We start from the raw sequence: 16,986 nt of genomic DNA, 5'->3' as shown, positions 1-16,986 counted from the left end.
AATGATCAGTCTACCTACTGAACACAAATAAGTTAGCTCACAAATATATCATACATTAAGAGTACACTTACATTAAATTGCGGCTTTCCTGACCAGGAGAGTTTTGTATTGAACATGAACTCATACCTCTTAACTGTATGGATTTTCAAAGAATGTCTGGATTTTTGCCTCATCTTCCAATTTGTGTCTTTTGCTTAGGAAATAAAAGTAGTCATCCAAGGTAATGCAGTTCCAGGGAGTAAGAATGAGACAGCAGCCTAGGGTTAATGGGTCAGTAGTGGACTGACTATGTGGGACTGTAGCATACAAAGTTGTATTTTTTTTTCAGACAAACAAAAAAGCACCTAGTACTGTTTTTTCATTGGTGGGTTCTAAGCAGTGGCAGATTGGACAACAGTAAGCAGAGCTTTGGCGGATCATCAATACTGGCAAATCAAGTGGGCACAATGTCATTTTTTAAATGTTGGGGATTTTAGTGTGTATGTGTGTGATTATGTGTTGGAATGCTGCAACAGTAGATGATTATTAAAGACAGAGACTTACGGACTGTGGAGAATATGTTTCTTTGTTTCAAAACCTAATACTTGGGCACGCATGTCAGAAGTAGATTTTTTAAGACATAGCTTCTTGCCACTTACAGTGGATGGATATTTACATTTAATGGACAATGTATTAGCGTGGGCCTGTGGGGTTCTGAAGGATGCCAAGTCTACCACTGCCAATGTCTTGTAAAGTGACCTGGAAATGGATATTGGGATGTTACTGAAAAAATATAGTAAGTGGGCTTAGAAATATAGTTTAATTAAACAAAGTGTACTTTCAATTTACAGGCCATAATTTAATTTATTTCAGGTAATCCAGATACTGGTAGATTGTATACCATTAAACTTAATTAGGGAGAGCTGTCATTCTGGGGAAACAAGCAGCCCTAGTTTCAGTGAAAGCTCTGTGGTTGCTTGCAGGAAGGAAGTTGCAGGATGTTGATGCAATGTGTTTTATTTATTATTTTTAATGCATTTGTCATTTCAAAGCATGGTTTTCTTTGTTGCAAAAGAAGGCAGGACTGAATGAGCCATATAATGCTTAACTGACAATGATGGGATAGAAAGATTATACGGGATGTATAATGTTTGCAGTTACAGTTGTTTCAATGGTGTCTGTGATGCATAACTATTTTTGGGCCTGTGTCCCACTTTTATTTTTCGCTTTGTCCAGATTTCTTGCTCTAAGGTTGAGAGGTATGGTTCCATACTAAATCAGAAGTTGTATTTACCTTGGAAGACTTTTCGGCATAATTATGAAAAACAGAGCCTTTTTTAATATCTCTGCTTATTTCCAATATAAACTGTCATGTAACCTTGCAAATAACCTTCTTATTAAGCTACTTTACTTCTTTTGGAATTGACAGGTATGATTCATCTGTTCGGACATAAGCATAGAGTGCTACTGTGACTTTGATTTCTTGCAGCAGTCTGTGGTTTACATAATCACAATAACTTTTCTGTGTTTTTGGGTGTGTAATCAATTTAACAGTTTTAAAGATGTTTTCCAAAAATAAACAAATATATAATAAATAAATAATCCTCTCTACACTTTGAGCTATTGACAAAGTCTGGGAATTTTGTTTTTTTTTCAAAAGCGAAGGTCAGCATTACAGCTCAGTAAACTGTCAGTCTTGTGAGTAACTTCTGCACAAATTAAAATGTCTGTCAAATGGCTTTAGATTGGAGGGAAGTTTATTTTTATTCATTTTATTTTATTTTACATTTGTTTACCGGGAAAGTCCGACTGGGCACAGGTCCATTTTCAGTGGAGGCCCGGGAAGAAAAGCTCCAAAAATAACACAAAACAATATAATACAATACATGAGAAAGAGACAGCAAATTATGGATGTAGTACTCATACAATATGGCAGAGATAACATCTTGTAACAGTGAGAATCACTGAGGTACAGAATAAACTTAAAAACATTTTTTTTTACAGTTATAATTACAGCAAGGCAAATATCAATGAGTTAAGTTTTTAGGAGAAAGCTGTTTGTACATAGCTGAATATAATTTTGCAAATGGAATTCTTAGTTAAATATGCCCCTCTTCATGGGCAACTAGATTTGAGTAACCAATATTAGATCTTAGCCATCCAGCTGGGAAAGGTTAGTATGTGGATTTTCCATCTGGTTTGATGAAGGCTATGCTACTTACCCAAGAACTACATTTATGGCTATCCATCCAGCCATCGTGAGGCTGAACTACATTGTTTGATAATGAGAGGAGCTTTTTACAGAAGTTGAAAGTTTTTGTGTCAAGAACCTGTCCGTAAAAAGTGGCTTGATTATGTTGCAATGAAAGCTGTGGTCTTTGTAGTGAGCATTTTAAGTATAACCAGTAATTCTGAGGTAGAGGAAGTCTCTTAAGGCAGGATCTTTCTTAGCCTGGAAAGTAAGCCAATGATGACATTTATAGGGGCTAGTGAGAGACAGAAGAAAGCAAGAAGCTTTTTAGTCTGTTTGGATAACTAAGTGAACTTAGTCCTTTGACCTTTTTTGTCAGAAATGGTTGTAGTCTTTCTTTTGGCAGGGTGTTTTGCTGAGGCACATGTCAAAAAGGGCATTGCACTCAATAATGGCTCTTGTAAAGGAAGAATACAGGGATGTTATGACCTCCTTGTCCCTGGATGAGATACCCTTACTAATGAAGTGGGCCATGTAAAAAGCTTTCCTTACAACGGCGACAAAGTGGTGGTCAATAGTCAGGTTTCTATCAACCTGGGTGCCCAAGTACCATACGACTTATTGCGTGCTTACAACATTGTTATTAATGTGATAATTTGTGGGGACATCACTCTCTTCAAAGGGGATGATGATGCATTTTTTGGCATTTAGCTTGAGGCCATATTTCTGGCACCAGTTATTTGTTTGGGTGAGACCCTTTTGTAGCTTATTCAGAATTGTTTTATTAAGTCAGTAATGTGAATTCTTTACTTTATTGCAAATTTGTTGGGTTATTTTTGTGGATTATAGTATTGTAGGACTGCTGATGTTGACATTTTACGTAGTTTTACTGCTCAAATGGTTTTCCCAGTGAGAAATGCTAGTGCTGTAGTGAATATCTGGTTATTTGTAAAAAAAAAAAAATATATATATATATATATTTATTTATATATATATATATATATATATATATATATATATATATATATATATAAAGATAGACAGATATAGATATTAACTAAGATGTTAAGAGTTAACTGTTAGATTAGAGAATTCGAATTAGAATGAGAATTAGAATTTTAAGGCAAATATTAGGCATTTATTACATTTATTCATTGTTCAAATGCACCTACAGTACAGCCAGGAGGTTGACTGTGGCCTTCCGGAGCAACGAAAGAGTTAACTATATGATATATTTTATATGCGGCCCCAAGACCATTTCTGTTCACTCAATGTGGCCCCAGCAAGCCAGAAGGTTGGACACCCCTGCTCTAGAAGTATTAACAGAAAGTTAAAAAGATTTTACACAATACACTTTCACAAACATTCACAGTAGTAAAACCTCCTCAATAGAGGATGAGGATCCATACAAAATATGTTTCCTAGCATACATATTAATATAAAAAACACTACTTTTCCTCAAAAATATACAATGGTGGAAAGTTTTCTCTAGCTGAAGATTTACTGGACAGTCCTTATACGTTCACTGGTATATACTAGTCTGAAGTCCACCAGAGCCATTATAAGCCTAGTCATTCAATCCAACCCAATTGTCTCTATATACACCATGGGCATTTATTAGGAGGGGGTATTTTAGGAAGTTTCTAGAGGTTATTTGGGGGTATGTTAGCTTGTGCATTACTGTCTGCCTCCTTGTAACAGATACAGGGGGGCTAGAACTGGGGTGAATTTCTGATTTCCCATCCATTGGTCAAGGTTATGCTTAAATAAGGTTAGGGATGAAATCAGCTTCACGTAGATGGAGAGCCTGTTCTAGAGCAGGGAATCCTCTGAGACATATCTGTCTTGCCAGCATGTCTTATTTATGTCACAAGCTATACTTAGATTCTTGGATCGAGTGGTTCTGATGCTGCTCATTTTGTGGATGTGCAAAATGTCCCTCAAAGTTGGAGCTGAGGATACCCTGTATGCCAGGCATAAATCGCCTCTCAGTAACCTGTAGGAGACACAGCACAGAGATAGGGCTTTAAGGTGATCTATATAGGACAATGTATTTATACCCTGGATTCTCCTGGTAAGAAACCTTTGTGGGCATTCCAACTGTTGCATATGTCTGGTCAGGTACATGCCAAAAGAGGCACTAAACATAACGATGGGTCTGATGTGGGCCAAATACAGTGGCAGTTATTTATATGGACCTGATGCCATGCCCTTACTTACAAGTCGGGTGACAGAATGATTTTCTTACTACTTTGGCCACATGTTGGTGAAAGGTTAGATTGCAGTTTACATATGTTCCCAGATCCCTGACTACTGGGTCATCTCTTAGAGGTGTCTTATCAAAGGAGTAATTATCCTGAGTGGCAGTTTTCCCAAAAGGCACTATAATGCATTTCCTGGCATTGAGTTTTAATCTGCGACTTTGGTACCAGTTGTTTCTTTGTGTTACACTCTCTTGTAAGATGCTTGTGCAATGTGGAGAATCTATGATAGCTCCCAGTTTGCAGTCATCTATGAACTTGGTCAGCCAAAAACCCTTGACATTAGCATTAACCTCCAAGAAGTAGATGCGAAATAGAAGCTGTTACAGCATGGAGCCCTGAGGTACTCCACTGGTGATTAGTCTCTTAGTGGAGGTGGTATCACCAGTCCTGTCTTCCTGGGTCCTGTATGTGAGCCAGCTGGCAAGCCAGTGACTTATACAGGGGTTTCTGCTCAGTTTGGTGCATTTGTTAAGTACACCTGAGTGGGGTATTGAATCTAATGCCTTAGCCAGGTCTAAGTAGGCGGTACATATCGTTTTCCCCTCATCCATTGCCTTTACGACCTTCTCAAAGTAGTCTACCAGGTTTAGTAGGCATAACCTTCCCTTGACAAAGCCAAACTGGGTTGGGTCCAGTGTCTGAAGGTTGTCTTATGTCTTTGTTGATCATTTTCATGATAACTCGTTCCATACATTTGCATATTTGACTATTCAGACTAATAGGTCTGTAGTTTCTGGGGTTGGTTGACAGTCTACTCTAGTGAAGAAGGATAACCACCGCAGTCCTCCATTCTTGTGGTACAAAACTATTTTCAGGCCATAGTTGAAAAGTGACTCAAATGGTCCTGTTAGCTCACATTTCAAGGTATTTAGGAGGCATCATAGGATTCTGTCGGGGTCCACTGAGGCTGTGTTTTTCGACTCAGCAAAAGCCAGCAAGACTCTGTTAACAGTTGGGGGGTTATACAAGTAGGTTTTTCATGGGGTAAGTTGGAGGATGAAGCTTGCACTTAACTTGTCAGCCACCAAATTCGCTATTGCTCTGCTCAATGAAGGTGGCACAAATTACCACCAATGGGGCAGACTGTGTACTGCCTATGAGGTTTTGGACATAGCTGTAGAAGGCCTTGTGGCTGTCTTTAGCATGTGTAGCTATTTTGACCTCACAATTGGCCTTGTTGAAAGTTTCCTGATTATTTAATTAAAAAGCTCCTATCACTATGGGAGTTGCTTTTCCTGATTTTAGCCATGATTTTTTTTCCTTCTGTTATATACCTTATTAAGGTCAGGATTCCACCAGTGTAGACTGTTTCTAGAGTTTGTTTTGAGTGTACTTCTAAGTAGATACAGTAGCCTCTATACAGCCATTTATATGGTTGTACAAGGTCTCTGTGAACAATTCCGCACAGGTTGCCGTGAACTCAGGATTGGGAGGGGCATTGAATTGTGACAGACATTTGCTTAATAGGATGTAGTTTGCTTTGAAATAGTTCCTAACCTTGAAGGATCACTAGCCAAATTTCAGTTGTATGAAGCCCACAGAAGAACACTCCAGCAGCAAAAAAAGCTTTGCAGATATTGGTGCTCTAACCACCTTTTAAAGAGCCTAAAGCTGTGAAAAGCTGGACAGTTTATTATATAGTTGTCAGGATAAAGACTAAACAGCTTAGGGTACTGCAACAGCGATCTAATGTTGAATATCTGATGCTGCCCTGCTTTATCTGGTAGGTCTTTCAACGGATGCCTGAATGCACTCTCTTCTCACTATCAAAACCCTGCTGTGGGGCATGGGCTGAGATTATGAATACTGTTCTATCTTTACACTTACGTCCAAGTCCCATGAGTATCACCAACTCTGATGACATCCTTCAATGTCTTCAAAAGGGTTCACTTTGGATTATCGAATTTCTGAAAACTCGAAACCCATATGGTCGAGACCATATGATCGAGTTTTCGGAAACTCGAAACTCTACAGTAAATGAAAAAAAAAACATAAAAGCAACGTTTCTGCAGGGGGGCAAGCCTCCCTGCACCCCCCACACACCCCCTACTTAGATATACCAACTCTGAAATTGCACTACAGAGAGGACATGGGAAACTTCCCGCTCTGTGCTTCTGCATACAGCGCGGAACGTGAGATTTCCCTTTTCTTCACTGTAGTGCGATCTCGGAGTTGGTATACTTAAGTAGGGGAGTGTGGGGGGTGCAGGGGGGCTTGCCCCCCTGCAGAAACATTTTTATGTTTTTTTTTTTTTTAATTCACTTTAGAGTTTCGAGTTTCCAAAAACTCGATCATATGGTCTCGACCATATGGGTTTCGAGTTTTTGGGAATTCGATAATCTAAAGTGAATCCCTTCAGAAGACTCTACTGCCCTCATCTCCAGGACATTTATGTGCAGGTGGCATTCTGACTGTTGCCAAGTGCCCTGGACCGTCCTGCCCTGATAATGCCCCCCCCACCCGATCAGGGAGGCATCCGTTGTGACAGTGGCAACTGGAGGGGGGAGAACAAAGGGTCTGCCCTGAAAAAGCTGAGGGGAAACCATCCACCGGGAGAGATGTTTCTTGCAAGATGGTGTTATCAAAATGTTGTGGGTCATTGGCAGCTGTTGAAAGGACCACTGAGAAAACAGCATCCACTGAAGGAGTCTCATGTGGAAGCGGGCTAATGGAAGTAGAAGTATCGCCGCCGCCACGAGGCCCAACACTTTCAATACTAGCTTGACTTGGACTCTGCTGGGCTGAAACAGAAGCTGAACATTCCGCCTTATGTCTGTCACTCTCTGAGGTGGTAATGTTGCAGACATTTCTGTGGTGTTTAATACGGCGCCTATAAAGTTTATACATTGACAAGGCGACAAGGAGGACTTTGCAAAATTTATAGAAATACCCAGGCTGTTGCAAACATGGATAGTATAATCCCTGGCCATTATGAGATCCTGTTTGGTGGTAGCGGAAATGAGCCAGTCGTCTAAGTATGGAAACACCTGGAATCCTTTCTGTCTCAGGTGAGCCATGACCACTGCCAAACATTTGGTGAACACCTGGGGGGCTGTGGTGAGACCAAAGGGCAGGGCCCTGAATTGAAAATGACTGACTCCCAGCCGGAAGCGGAGAAACCTCCTGGAGCGCCTGTGTATTTTTATGTGGTAGTACGCGTCCTGGAGGTCTAACGGGCACATCCAGTTGTCTCTGCCCAAAAAGGGTAGAATGGACTGCAGTGTTACCATCCAAAATTTTGTCTTTAATACATAGTTGTTTAACCTGCTGAGGTCCAAAATGGGTCTCCAATCTCCTGTCTTTTTTGGTACCAAAAAGAATCTGGAGTAGATTCCGGATCCTAGCTGATCTGCTGGGACTGCCTGGATGACTCTTTTGTTTAACAGCTTTTTTATTTCTAGCTGAGCCTGACCCCTTTGTGCGGGTGGTACGTCTGGTAGGGGTTTTGGCGGTTGTACCGGAGGGAAAGTGAAAGGAATTTTGTAACCCTCGGATATGATCTTCTGTACCCATGTGTCTTGGGAGATGGATTGCCAGGCTTCCGGGTACAGAGATAATCTTCCCCCGACTGCCTCTGAAGGCGGACAGTCGGGCAGCTTCTCAGGGATGCTGAAAGGGTTGGTCAGGGAAAGATTCCCTGGAACCCTGGTTCTGTGGACCCCCTCTGCCCCTGGGGCGGCGTCTGTTATTATTCCCCCCTCTGCCTCTAGGGGGAATTCACCACGTGCGGCAGGCGCGACTCCCTGTGGTTTGCGGAACCACATCTTTCCACCCCTCTGTCCCTTAGGATAGGGTCTAGATGGTGTGGAAAAATGGACTCCCACGGCAGAGAGAGTCTTACCATCTTGCTCGCATCTGGTGAGGGTATTCTTCACCTGAGGCCCGAACAATTCCGAACCGTCAAAGGGGGTGTTGGTGAAGAACGCCTTGAAGGGGTCGGCAAAGTTACAGAATCGCATCCAAGCATGATGTCTCGACGCAACGCCTGTGCCAGCGGCCCTACTCGCTCCATCGGCTGCATAAGAGATTAGCCGCATGGAGAAGTTAACAATGGAGTTCAGGGTAGCCAGCTGAGATTTTATTTTGTCCTTAAACCCCGCAGCAGAAGGATCCTGTACCGTTTCACCCAGCTCTGTGAGCAAGTCTCTCTGAAGGCGGGTGAAATGACAAATAGTTCAGCAATCGCATAGAAAATGTCGCTGAAGCAAAGGTCCGCTTGCCGTACCTGTCCATGGTCCTGGACTCTTTGTTAGGAGGATGAACAGGTACGGAAGGATCTGCTAATTCCTTCTTAGTGGCTGCTGCTACCACCATAGCATCAACTGAAACACCTTTGGTGAGAAAGGATTTGTCATCTGGTGCAGAAATAAATTTAGAAGGCCTCCTAGGGGTAGGCTCCATTGAATCAGGAGCTGCCCACGCCTTTCTAGCCACTACCTCCATTAGTGGGTCGAAAGGGGGAGACACCCAGGAGGTGGAAGGGCGAGATCCAAAGGCGTCAAGGTAAACCGACTCGTCCTTGGAAGGTTTGAGAGTGGACCAATTTCCCCTCTGTCTTAGGATCTCCAGGATGTCTGAAAAGGAGACATCCTCAGAGGGGGATCTGGGGGAACCCTCCGACTCATCCAAGTCGGTGTCCGACGTGACAGACTCGGGGGAGTCTATGTGCTTCCTCTTGCACTTTCTTTTCCTAGGGGGTTCCCCTGAAGTTTCAGGGGAACCCTTGGAAGAGGAGGAGACACCCAAAGTGGGTACCTTACGCCTTGGATCTCTGCTGTCGGGTATAGGAGGGTGGCCAGAGACCGTAACAGGCACTACAGAGGGAGGAGCCGCAGAACTTAACCTTGGAGTGAACATTGGGTCCAGCACACTCCTCATCACCTCAAAGGCTCCCCCATCAGACACCAAAGGTAGCTCCGGCTCCGAAGAGGCCGGAACCGCCCCCTGAACCGACAGAGAAGGCTCCGAGAATGATGTTGTGGCCGAACTAACCAGAGCCGAAGCTCCGAGAGGGAGAGCGGGGTCGGACAAGGGTCCGATGCCACTCGCCCCCTCGGAGCTGACAATGGGAGTCCCGGCGCCCGGACCTCTCCATGGACGGAACCAATAAAGAGACCGGAGCCGAAGGAGGGGGTATCGGCTCCGACGTGGGCAAGGTCACGGTTCCGACGAACTCCGGCTCCGAACTCGAGAGATGAGTCGGAGGAGGAATGGATAACTGTGTTGAAGGAGCCACAGTCTGGTGAGATGGGCTCTGAAGCATTTGGGCCAGCGCCTGAGATTTTATGAGTCTACTGACCACCCTCTCGATGTCGTGATCAGAGAGCCTGGAAGACCTCGATGAATGAGTCCTATGACTCCGCTCCGATAGGAGGGGGGACCTCAGAGCCAATCTGACGGACTCTAAAGAAGGGGACCTAGAGTGCTTGCGCGCTGGGGTCGGCTCCGATGATGGTTTTGAAGCGGAACCCACTTTGCTCACCTCGGAGCCAGCCGGAACCGAGGTCGGAGCCGTCTCGACAACACCAGCCCTCGGCTCAGAAGCTGGAGCCGAGGGTTTGGCGGTTTTTGATGACTTCCCCGAGCCAGACTTGGACGGGGAGTCATCAGGCTTTAACAAGCCCCTTAGAATGAGCTTGTTACGCCTTTCCTGCAGGACTCTTGAACTAAATCCGTGACAAACGGAACAAGAGTCCTGCAGGTGTAAAGGCCCCAAGCAATAGACACAAGAAGTGTGACCGTCTGTCAGAGACATTTTCTGACAGCACGAGTCACACTTCTTGAATCCCGAGACCTTAATGTCTTTGGACATTGCCCTAAAGACAGTCACTCAATCAGCACACACACTCACTCACTTACGCACAAGGGGGAGATGAGGGGGCTGACTAAAACAACAACACACACACACAGGGGTGAGTAAACAGAAAAACTAAAGCCTGTAGGCCTGATTATAAAAGTTAACTACAGGGCTGGGTAGGGCTTACGAAACAAACACTATTAAGTATAATATCGATAGGGAACAAAAGTAGGGAAAATAACCTAGTAAACTACCTCAAAAAATAGAAAACTTTGTTGAAAATTCCTTTACTGACCTGAGCCGGTAAAAAAGGCACCCTCGCAGTGAAGCGGCAAACGAGATCTGGGGAGTTAGCGCATGGTATTGTGGGATATAGGGCTGCCTCGAGCCGGTAAAAATAGTTCTCGAGCTATAGTATAGGCCGAGTCGGAGCCGAGGATCGGCTCCGAACCCATCCAGCAAGAATGAAGGCGAGAATGACAACTTAACATCAATCCTTAGTTCATGATTTGCAGGTTGACTGCTTTTACTTTCAACTTTTGCTCAGCAGAACTCTCCCACATAACACAGCACGGGTAACTGGACACCAGATGACCAGGAGCTTAATGCTGCTGAGCTTTATGGTAGGGTGCACACTGACCAACAGAAGCACAGAATCCTTCCACACTTAGCATGGGTCTCTGTCATAGGCTGGAGTAGCCTGGGTCCTGCACCCACTTAGCAGCAAATACCAGTGCCCATTTTTGGTGACATTAGCCAATGTGACTAAATCACCACCAAGAGTGAAATTCCAGCATGCAGTCTGTGATCTATGTTCTCCTGTCTAAGGGATACTGCATACCCACAGCTGATAGCTAAAGTGGTTGGTCTTCACAACTCTTCTGATGGGCACCACTTACAGTCTGTGCTGCTGCCCATGACTTCATTCAGTTTCTGGTGAGTCTGAGGTGGAAACACACAGCTTGTTTTTTTTTTTTGGGGGGGGGGGCTGGAGTGGACCCCACACAGACAATGTAAGAACATAAAAACTGCACACAGGCACTGAAGACCTGAACTATAATGCCATAATGCCAACAGAATCTTCACAGTTTATATACCATCACATTAAAATGGTTTTAGGAGTATTCGCATGGCAGATTGTTTAAAACTGTTCAACAGGCCCAGTCCCCCCTCCACCACCAACACTGTCAACCCAATACAGTCTTGGAGGGAGAGAGAGAGAGAGAGAGACTAATAGATAAGCTTTAGTTAGTCAACATAAAGGTCTTAAGGAAAATATGAATAAAAACACTATTTCTAGCCCTCAGAAATGCCTTACATCCTGAAAACAGTTAAATCCATAAAATTATCTTGGCACTTGGCTTGGTCATTCTTTTGACCTTCTCCACACACGCATACACATGCAACACTAACAATAAAGTTACAGCTCTACTATAGTGATGCCACTCTGTTTCCAATTTTATAACTAAGCAGGTCAGGACAGCTATTTGCACAAAAGTACTTCTGCAGGTACACAGATACTCCCTTCCAATGACTGATAAGATTCGACCTTTGCCCAGAGGTACACAGAAGGTGCGATCAATACAAAACTGCACCTGTTGTTTCACTGTTGGAAAAGGCAAAAACTATGTCACTACATTGGAATTAAACAAGCAGACTGGCACCTATTTTCTTTTAGGATCATTATGTTAATTAACATATTCATTTACAAATCTTTCTCTTGAATTAGTGTAATGCTCCAAGTCACCTACTCACTGTTAAAGAATTCATAAGGTCACTTTTTGATCGCCAAATTCCTCTGCACTCTTCACTCCTCTCACCTCTGTGATGTGTACTAACACAGCTTTCTCCTATAATGACCCATGCATAAAGAGCTCTTTTCTTAGCATCCTACACCTTCGATCTACTATTGCTTCACCAAATATCTAAAATCCTACCTGTAACAGGAGTTTGAAAGCATGCTTTCCTGTGTCACATTAGAAGAAAGTGGAGCAACCATATGAGACGAGCCAGGCTTTCAGTGTTATGTTTACTCTGTTGAACAGGCAAAAGTAGCTTGGTAAACTACAAGCTGCTATGAAAGAAAGCAGACTGGGGATAACAGAATACAGGACTGAACCACCAGGGAGAGAAAAAAAATGGAATAACCATTGATGCAGCTTGGCATAGGTACAGCAGAAATACAGGTGATGGGGTTTTCTGATGGTTTGATTAAGGCAGCTTTATATACAGGTCTAACAAATCTCTAAAAAAAGGATCAGCTACAAACTGTTACACTATTAATGAAAACTAGAGTTAATATTCATCTCACAAAGGTTGGTTGGTAGGGTGTGTAACACTAACACGTTAAGTCAGCTGAGGTTCATACATTGATAGATAGTTACTATGCACATGGTCCAGGAGGCCACTGAGGAGCACAACCAAATTTTCCAGTTCCCCAGAGTACTCTGTCTGGATAAATGGCTTGCTCAGAGTCGTACAGCAAGCAAAAAGAGGCTGAGGGAATCAAATCTGTTTTATAACAAATATCTTGTAAACGGCTCAGTCTTCATCCTGTGCTCTAAAATGCAAGCTTAATGTAGGGACACTGCAGAAAATCAGGGAAGAATGTAGTCAACTGTTGGAAGTACTGACAGATACAAATACATATAAACTAGGGGGTTTGATTCCCCCTGGATCGAATGAGGAATTGTGAGCAGCCAATGAATGATCTTTGCTATACATGGGTGTGTGTATATAAGGAGTGCTTGGTTTCTTTTTCAGTTACACTGAGGAAGGTTTTTTATGCATGCCGAAACTGGTCTGTAAGTGTTAACTTTTTAATAAAGTTACACCTTATACACCTTTTGTGCTGGCTTTTGTACTTTTGGAATACAAATACATGAGAGATATGTTACTGAATCATGCTGCTATAAATGTTTGCACAGAAGTATCATCACAAATATTTTTACACGACCTAGACAATGACAGAGATGCTCCCGATTATGAAGGTTCAGTGATGGAGATTTGAACAGGGTTGTCTTGGGTACAGGCGTACATATTTTACTGTAATGTTTATGTTTACCAACACAAAGAATCGGTTTGTACAAAAGTATCAGCATTTAACTTATGTAAGTGCAATGGGATAACATATATTCACCATAACTTGAAAGAAATTACAACATTCTTTTCTAAAGTGTTAATGGCTAAGTAAATTTGTTATCGATGGAAATGTAAGACTGTAGCAACCAAGACACATAGCAGAGTAAATCTCTCAACAAAGTTAAGTGGATACTTTGAAAAATTAACAGAGGAGCAATAAGGGATCGAGGTTTGATTATTGGGATTGGTGGAAACCTTTAAAAAAATACATTTTTATTCTAATTGTGGTGGTGCTGCGGTAGCGTTGTCACCTTGCAGTAAGACGCTGTCCGGTTCGATTCTCAACTACAACTTCGTCTGCATGGAGACATGCGTGAATGAGCGTACCTTTGTTGAAGGTTGTGCGTCAGGGCTGGTAACTCGTCATGTAAAAATCAACTACCAATCATTAGCAGACTGGAGTGTCGCTGTGGCGGCCCCTAACTGGGAAAAGCCGAAAGACACAACAACATTCTAATTATGTGTTACCAGTGGAAAACATAAATCCCTACTGCAACAAAACTAGAGCAAATGGACATGAACAGTATAAGCAACGATATAAATGTAAAAAAAAAAAGTAGGTGGGAATTCAGCTGAAAAAGAACACCATTACTTGATAATGGCTTAAGTCGATATTCTTGGTGTTTACTTTTTTAAATATTAGCTGCGTCTCACAATTACTGGATGGTGTCAGGGTGAACACAAAGCAGAAAAAAATGATGTGATCAACAATAAAAAAGACTAAAAGACAAATATAGTAAGAATGCAGTTTCTACAAAAATTTTGGAGTTTACGGTTTCTACAGTTAAGGTGCACTTGTCATCTATTTGATGTTGAACTAATCAAGAAGTGTTTTTTTTTTTTTTTTTAAAGAAAAAAAAAAAAGAGAGAGAGAAACTCCTGTCTGTATAAACACACACACAATTCTGAACACATACCAGGCTTCCTCTGGAGCAAGCACCTCTGGTTTAGTGAAGAGATTAAGGCACTGTTCAAGAGTAAAATGTCCAATTCTTGCTGCTTCATTTGCTGATCCAGGGTCTTCCACGTATTCCAGTTCTTTGGATTGCACAAGAACATACTCCTTCTGGCGTTCATTGTTCTTCCAAACCATAGCAAGAGAACATCCCTCAGCCAGCTCCAATGGAGAATCACCTAAATTTATTACAAAATATGGTCAGTGCAACACAAAATGTACTGCAAGATAAAGTATCCCATTCGAAATATCCACACCACCCATCTACTATGCGAGGCAAAACACACATTTTTAAAACAATACCAAAATATGTTTGGATACACCATGCAGGTTAACTTGTACAGTTTATCCACCTTTAAAGATCAGAACCTTTCTTTGTATGACACTATCCATTGTTTGGTTTTGACAGGGGAATCAAGTGACACGTCTTAGGTACACCCAATGCAAGGTTACCACTTGGCAATTCTCAAGACATGAAAAAGAGGTAATAAATGTAAAAGGAGGAACAAAATATACAACAAAAAGATTTTAATACCCACAGAATCTTCTAAATCACTACTCAGGCTGCATTTTTACAACTGGCTGCCTCTAGTAAATGAGCGCCATCTAACTGCATCTCATTCACACATCTGTTTTACATCTGCAAATAGTTCCCAGCAGTGTTTCTCCTCAACCACCCCAAACAAGGCAGTTGTTAGCTCTGCTTCTTTTGGACAAAAGTGAAAGTTTATTTGTACATGTACAATACCCCCTGGTGTAAGCTAGAGGCTCAAACTCAGACAAGCAAGTGGTAAGGCAATGCAGTAAAATTATCCATAGCAGATGGTATGCACATAGAAACAGCTATGCAAAAAACACAAACATGAATGAAAGCTATGCACGGGAACAAAAGGGAGGTAGAAGTAGAAATACCTACTACTAACGATAATGAAACCATACAGGGGGATGCCACTTGTCTCCTCTCCTCTCCATCACAGTTACGGAGACTGAGGATGGGCAGAGCGACACAGCTAATGGCAGATCATAGCAGACACCCAAAAATATTTCTTGGAAAATATTTAGCAACTTAATCTGCGTCCTGCCATTCTACCACTACCCACTTTCAAATTTACACTCAGTTTCACCGTAAGGTTTTACTCCATCTGTACAGCTCAAGAATCTAGTAGGTGCATGAGTGCATTCCACTGTGACATCACATGATTTATTTGAGATTGAAGCTCTTTTGTAATGGTTTTTGCAACAATACTTCAAAAGCTGCAGTGATTTTAAGATTCCATTATTCAACATATGGCACTTACATTTGTAGGGTGACCAAAAGCATATACAGTGGCTCACTGTTCTCTCAAAAAACATGTGTGTACATGCATGCACATTCTGTTTATTTATACAGACACAAAATACATAAATATACACACACAAACATATATATGTGTACAAGTATATATGGAAAATAGGTCCCTATTACGTTGTCGAAGAATCAGATCATCAAACAGCATTTTGAATGGCATTTTAACAAACATGCCGTTCGCTGAACCATTCTGACTGAAGTTGCATTATGGTAGGGATTTGGAAATTTGCCCTTTCCCCACTGTAGTACGATCTCGGAGTTGGTATATATAATTAACAGGGGGATGTGGGGGGTGCAGCCCCCCACAAGAGGGAGACGCTTAAGAATAAAGCTAAGACGCTAGCAAAATGCGACAAGATAGTAATTACTATTCCAGCCTTCATATCAAGCACCATCACTCTTAAGTTTTGGGGAGCCATTAACAAATTACTACTACCAGGCAAAAAGGTACTCTCTTGCTCCCATCCTAGTAAATAACTCTGATAGTATAGCTACTCAATTTACCAAATTCTTTACTGAGACAATCTTAACCATAGCCAACCAACAAAACAATCAACACAAACCTCCCTCCTATGAACTCTGCACAGTTCACACACACAATAGCTCCTTCCAATTCCAGCCTGTCTCTACAGACAGGATAAAAAAATGCCTCAAAAAATTTAAGCCCACTACTCTGGCTTTGGAAAAAATACCAGGGGAATTCCTAACAATTGCTGCCGATGCAGTGGCCTACCCCATAGCCATTCTCATTAATAGAGCCCTATCAGAAGCCACTGTCCCCGAAATTTGGAAAATATCACATACAATCCCCCTACATAAAGGGATAACTCCACAGAACTTACCAACTACCGACCAATAGCGATACTATCCCCTTTAGCAAAAATTCTAGAAAAGTGCATACTTTCCCAAATGATAGGCTACTTGCATACACAAACTCCTGTCAAACACTCAGCAAACCTTACGCCCTTTCCATAGTACCATCACTGCCCTTTTGTCAGTCACAAATATAGGAAACACTCATAGAAACAATGGTAAATATGTATCTGCCACCTTTCTAGACCTATTAAAGGCCTTTGATATGGTCAGATATGAAATGCTGATCAAAGGGCTATCAGAAATAGCACTATCTCAATCCTCCACAGCCTGGTTCCAAAGCTATCTGGCTGGCCATCAGCAAGCATTTCCATGGCAGCAAGAACTCTCACCCCTTCTTCCAGCCACTCTATTTAGTTTTGTTCAACCAGGTAAAATCTGAGCTGCTTATACACTTCAATGAAATGTAAAACTCTTTCTTCCAATCACCATAAAACA

At 42.1% G+C, this 16,986-nt stretch overlaps 1 protein-coding gene across 1 annotated transcript in view; it reads right to left on the bottom strand.

Annotated features, from left to right (window-relative positions):
- USP19 (ubiquitin specific peptidase 19) overlaps positions 1-16,986 on the bottom strand; it is a 3,461,697-nt gene that overhangs the window by 925,744 nt on the left and 2,518,967 nt on the right. Inside the window, exon 20 of the mRNA XM_044078491.1 lies at positions 14,290-14,506. Within this exon, the coding sequence (XP_043934426.1) occupies positions 14,290-14,506 (217 nt within the window). The remainder of the gene's footprint in view (positions 1-14,289; positions 14,507-16,986) is intronic.

Source organism: Protopterus annectens, chromosome 7.part1 (genome assembly GCF_019279795.1).
Source record: "Protopterus annectens isolate FY-2018-M chromosome 7.part1, PAN1.0, whole genome shotgun sequence".
Taxonomy (NCBI): Eukaryota; Metazoa; Chordata; order Ceratodontiformes; family Protopteridae; genus Protopterus; species Protopterus annectens.
The sequence above is the reverse complement of the archived record's forward strand: the minus strand, read 5'-3'. Positions and strand labels throughout refer to the sequence as shown.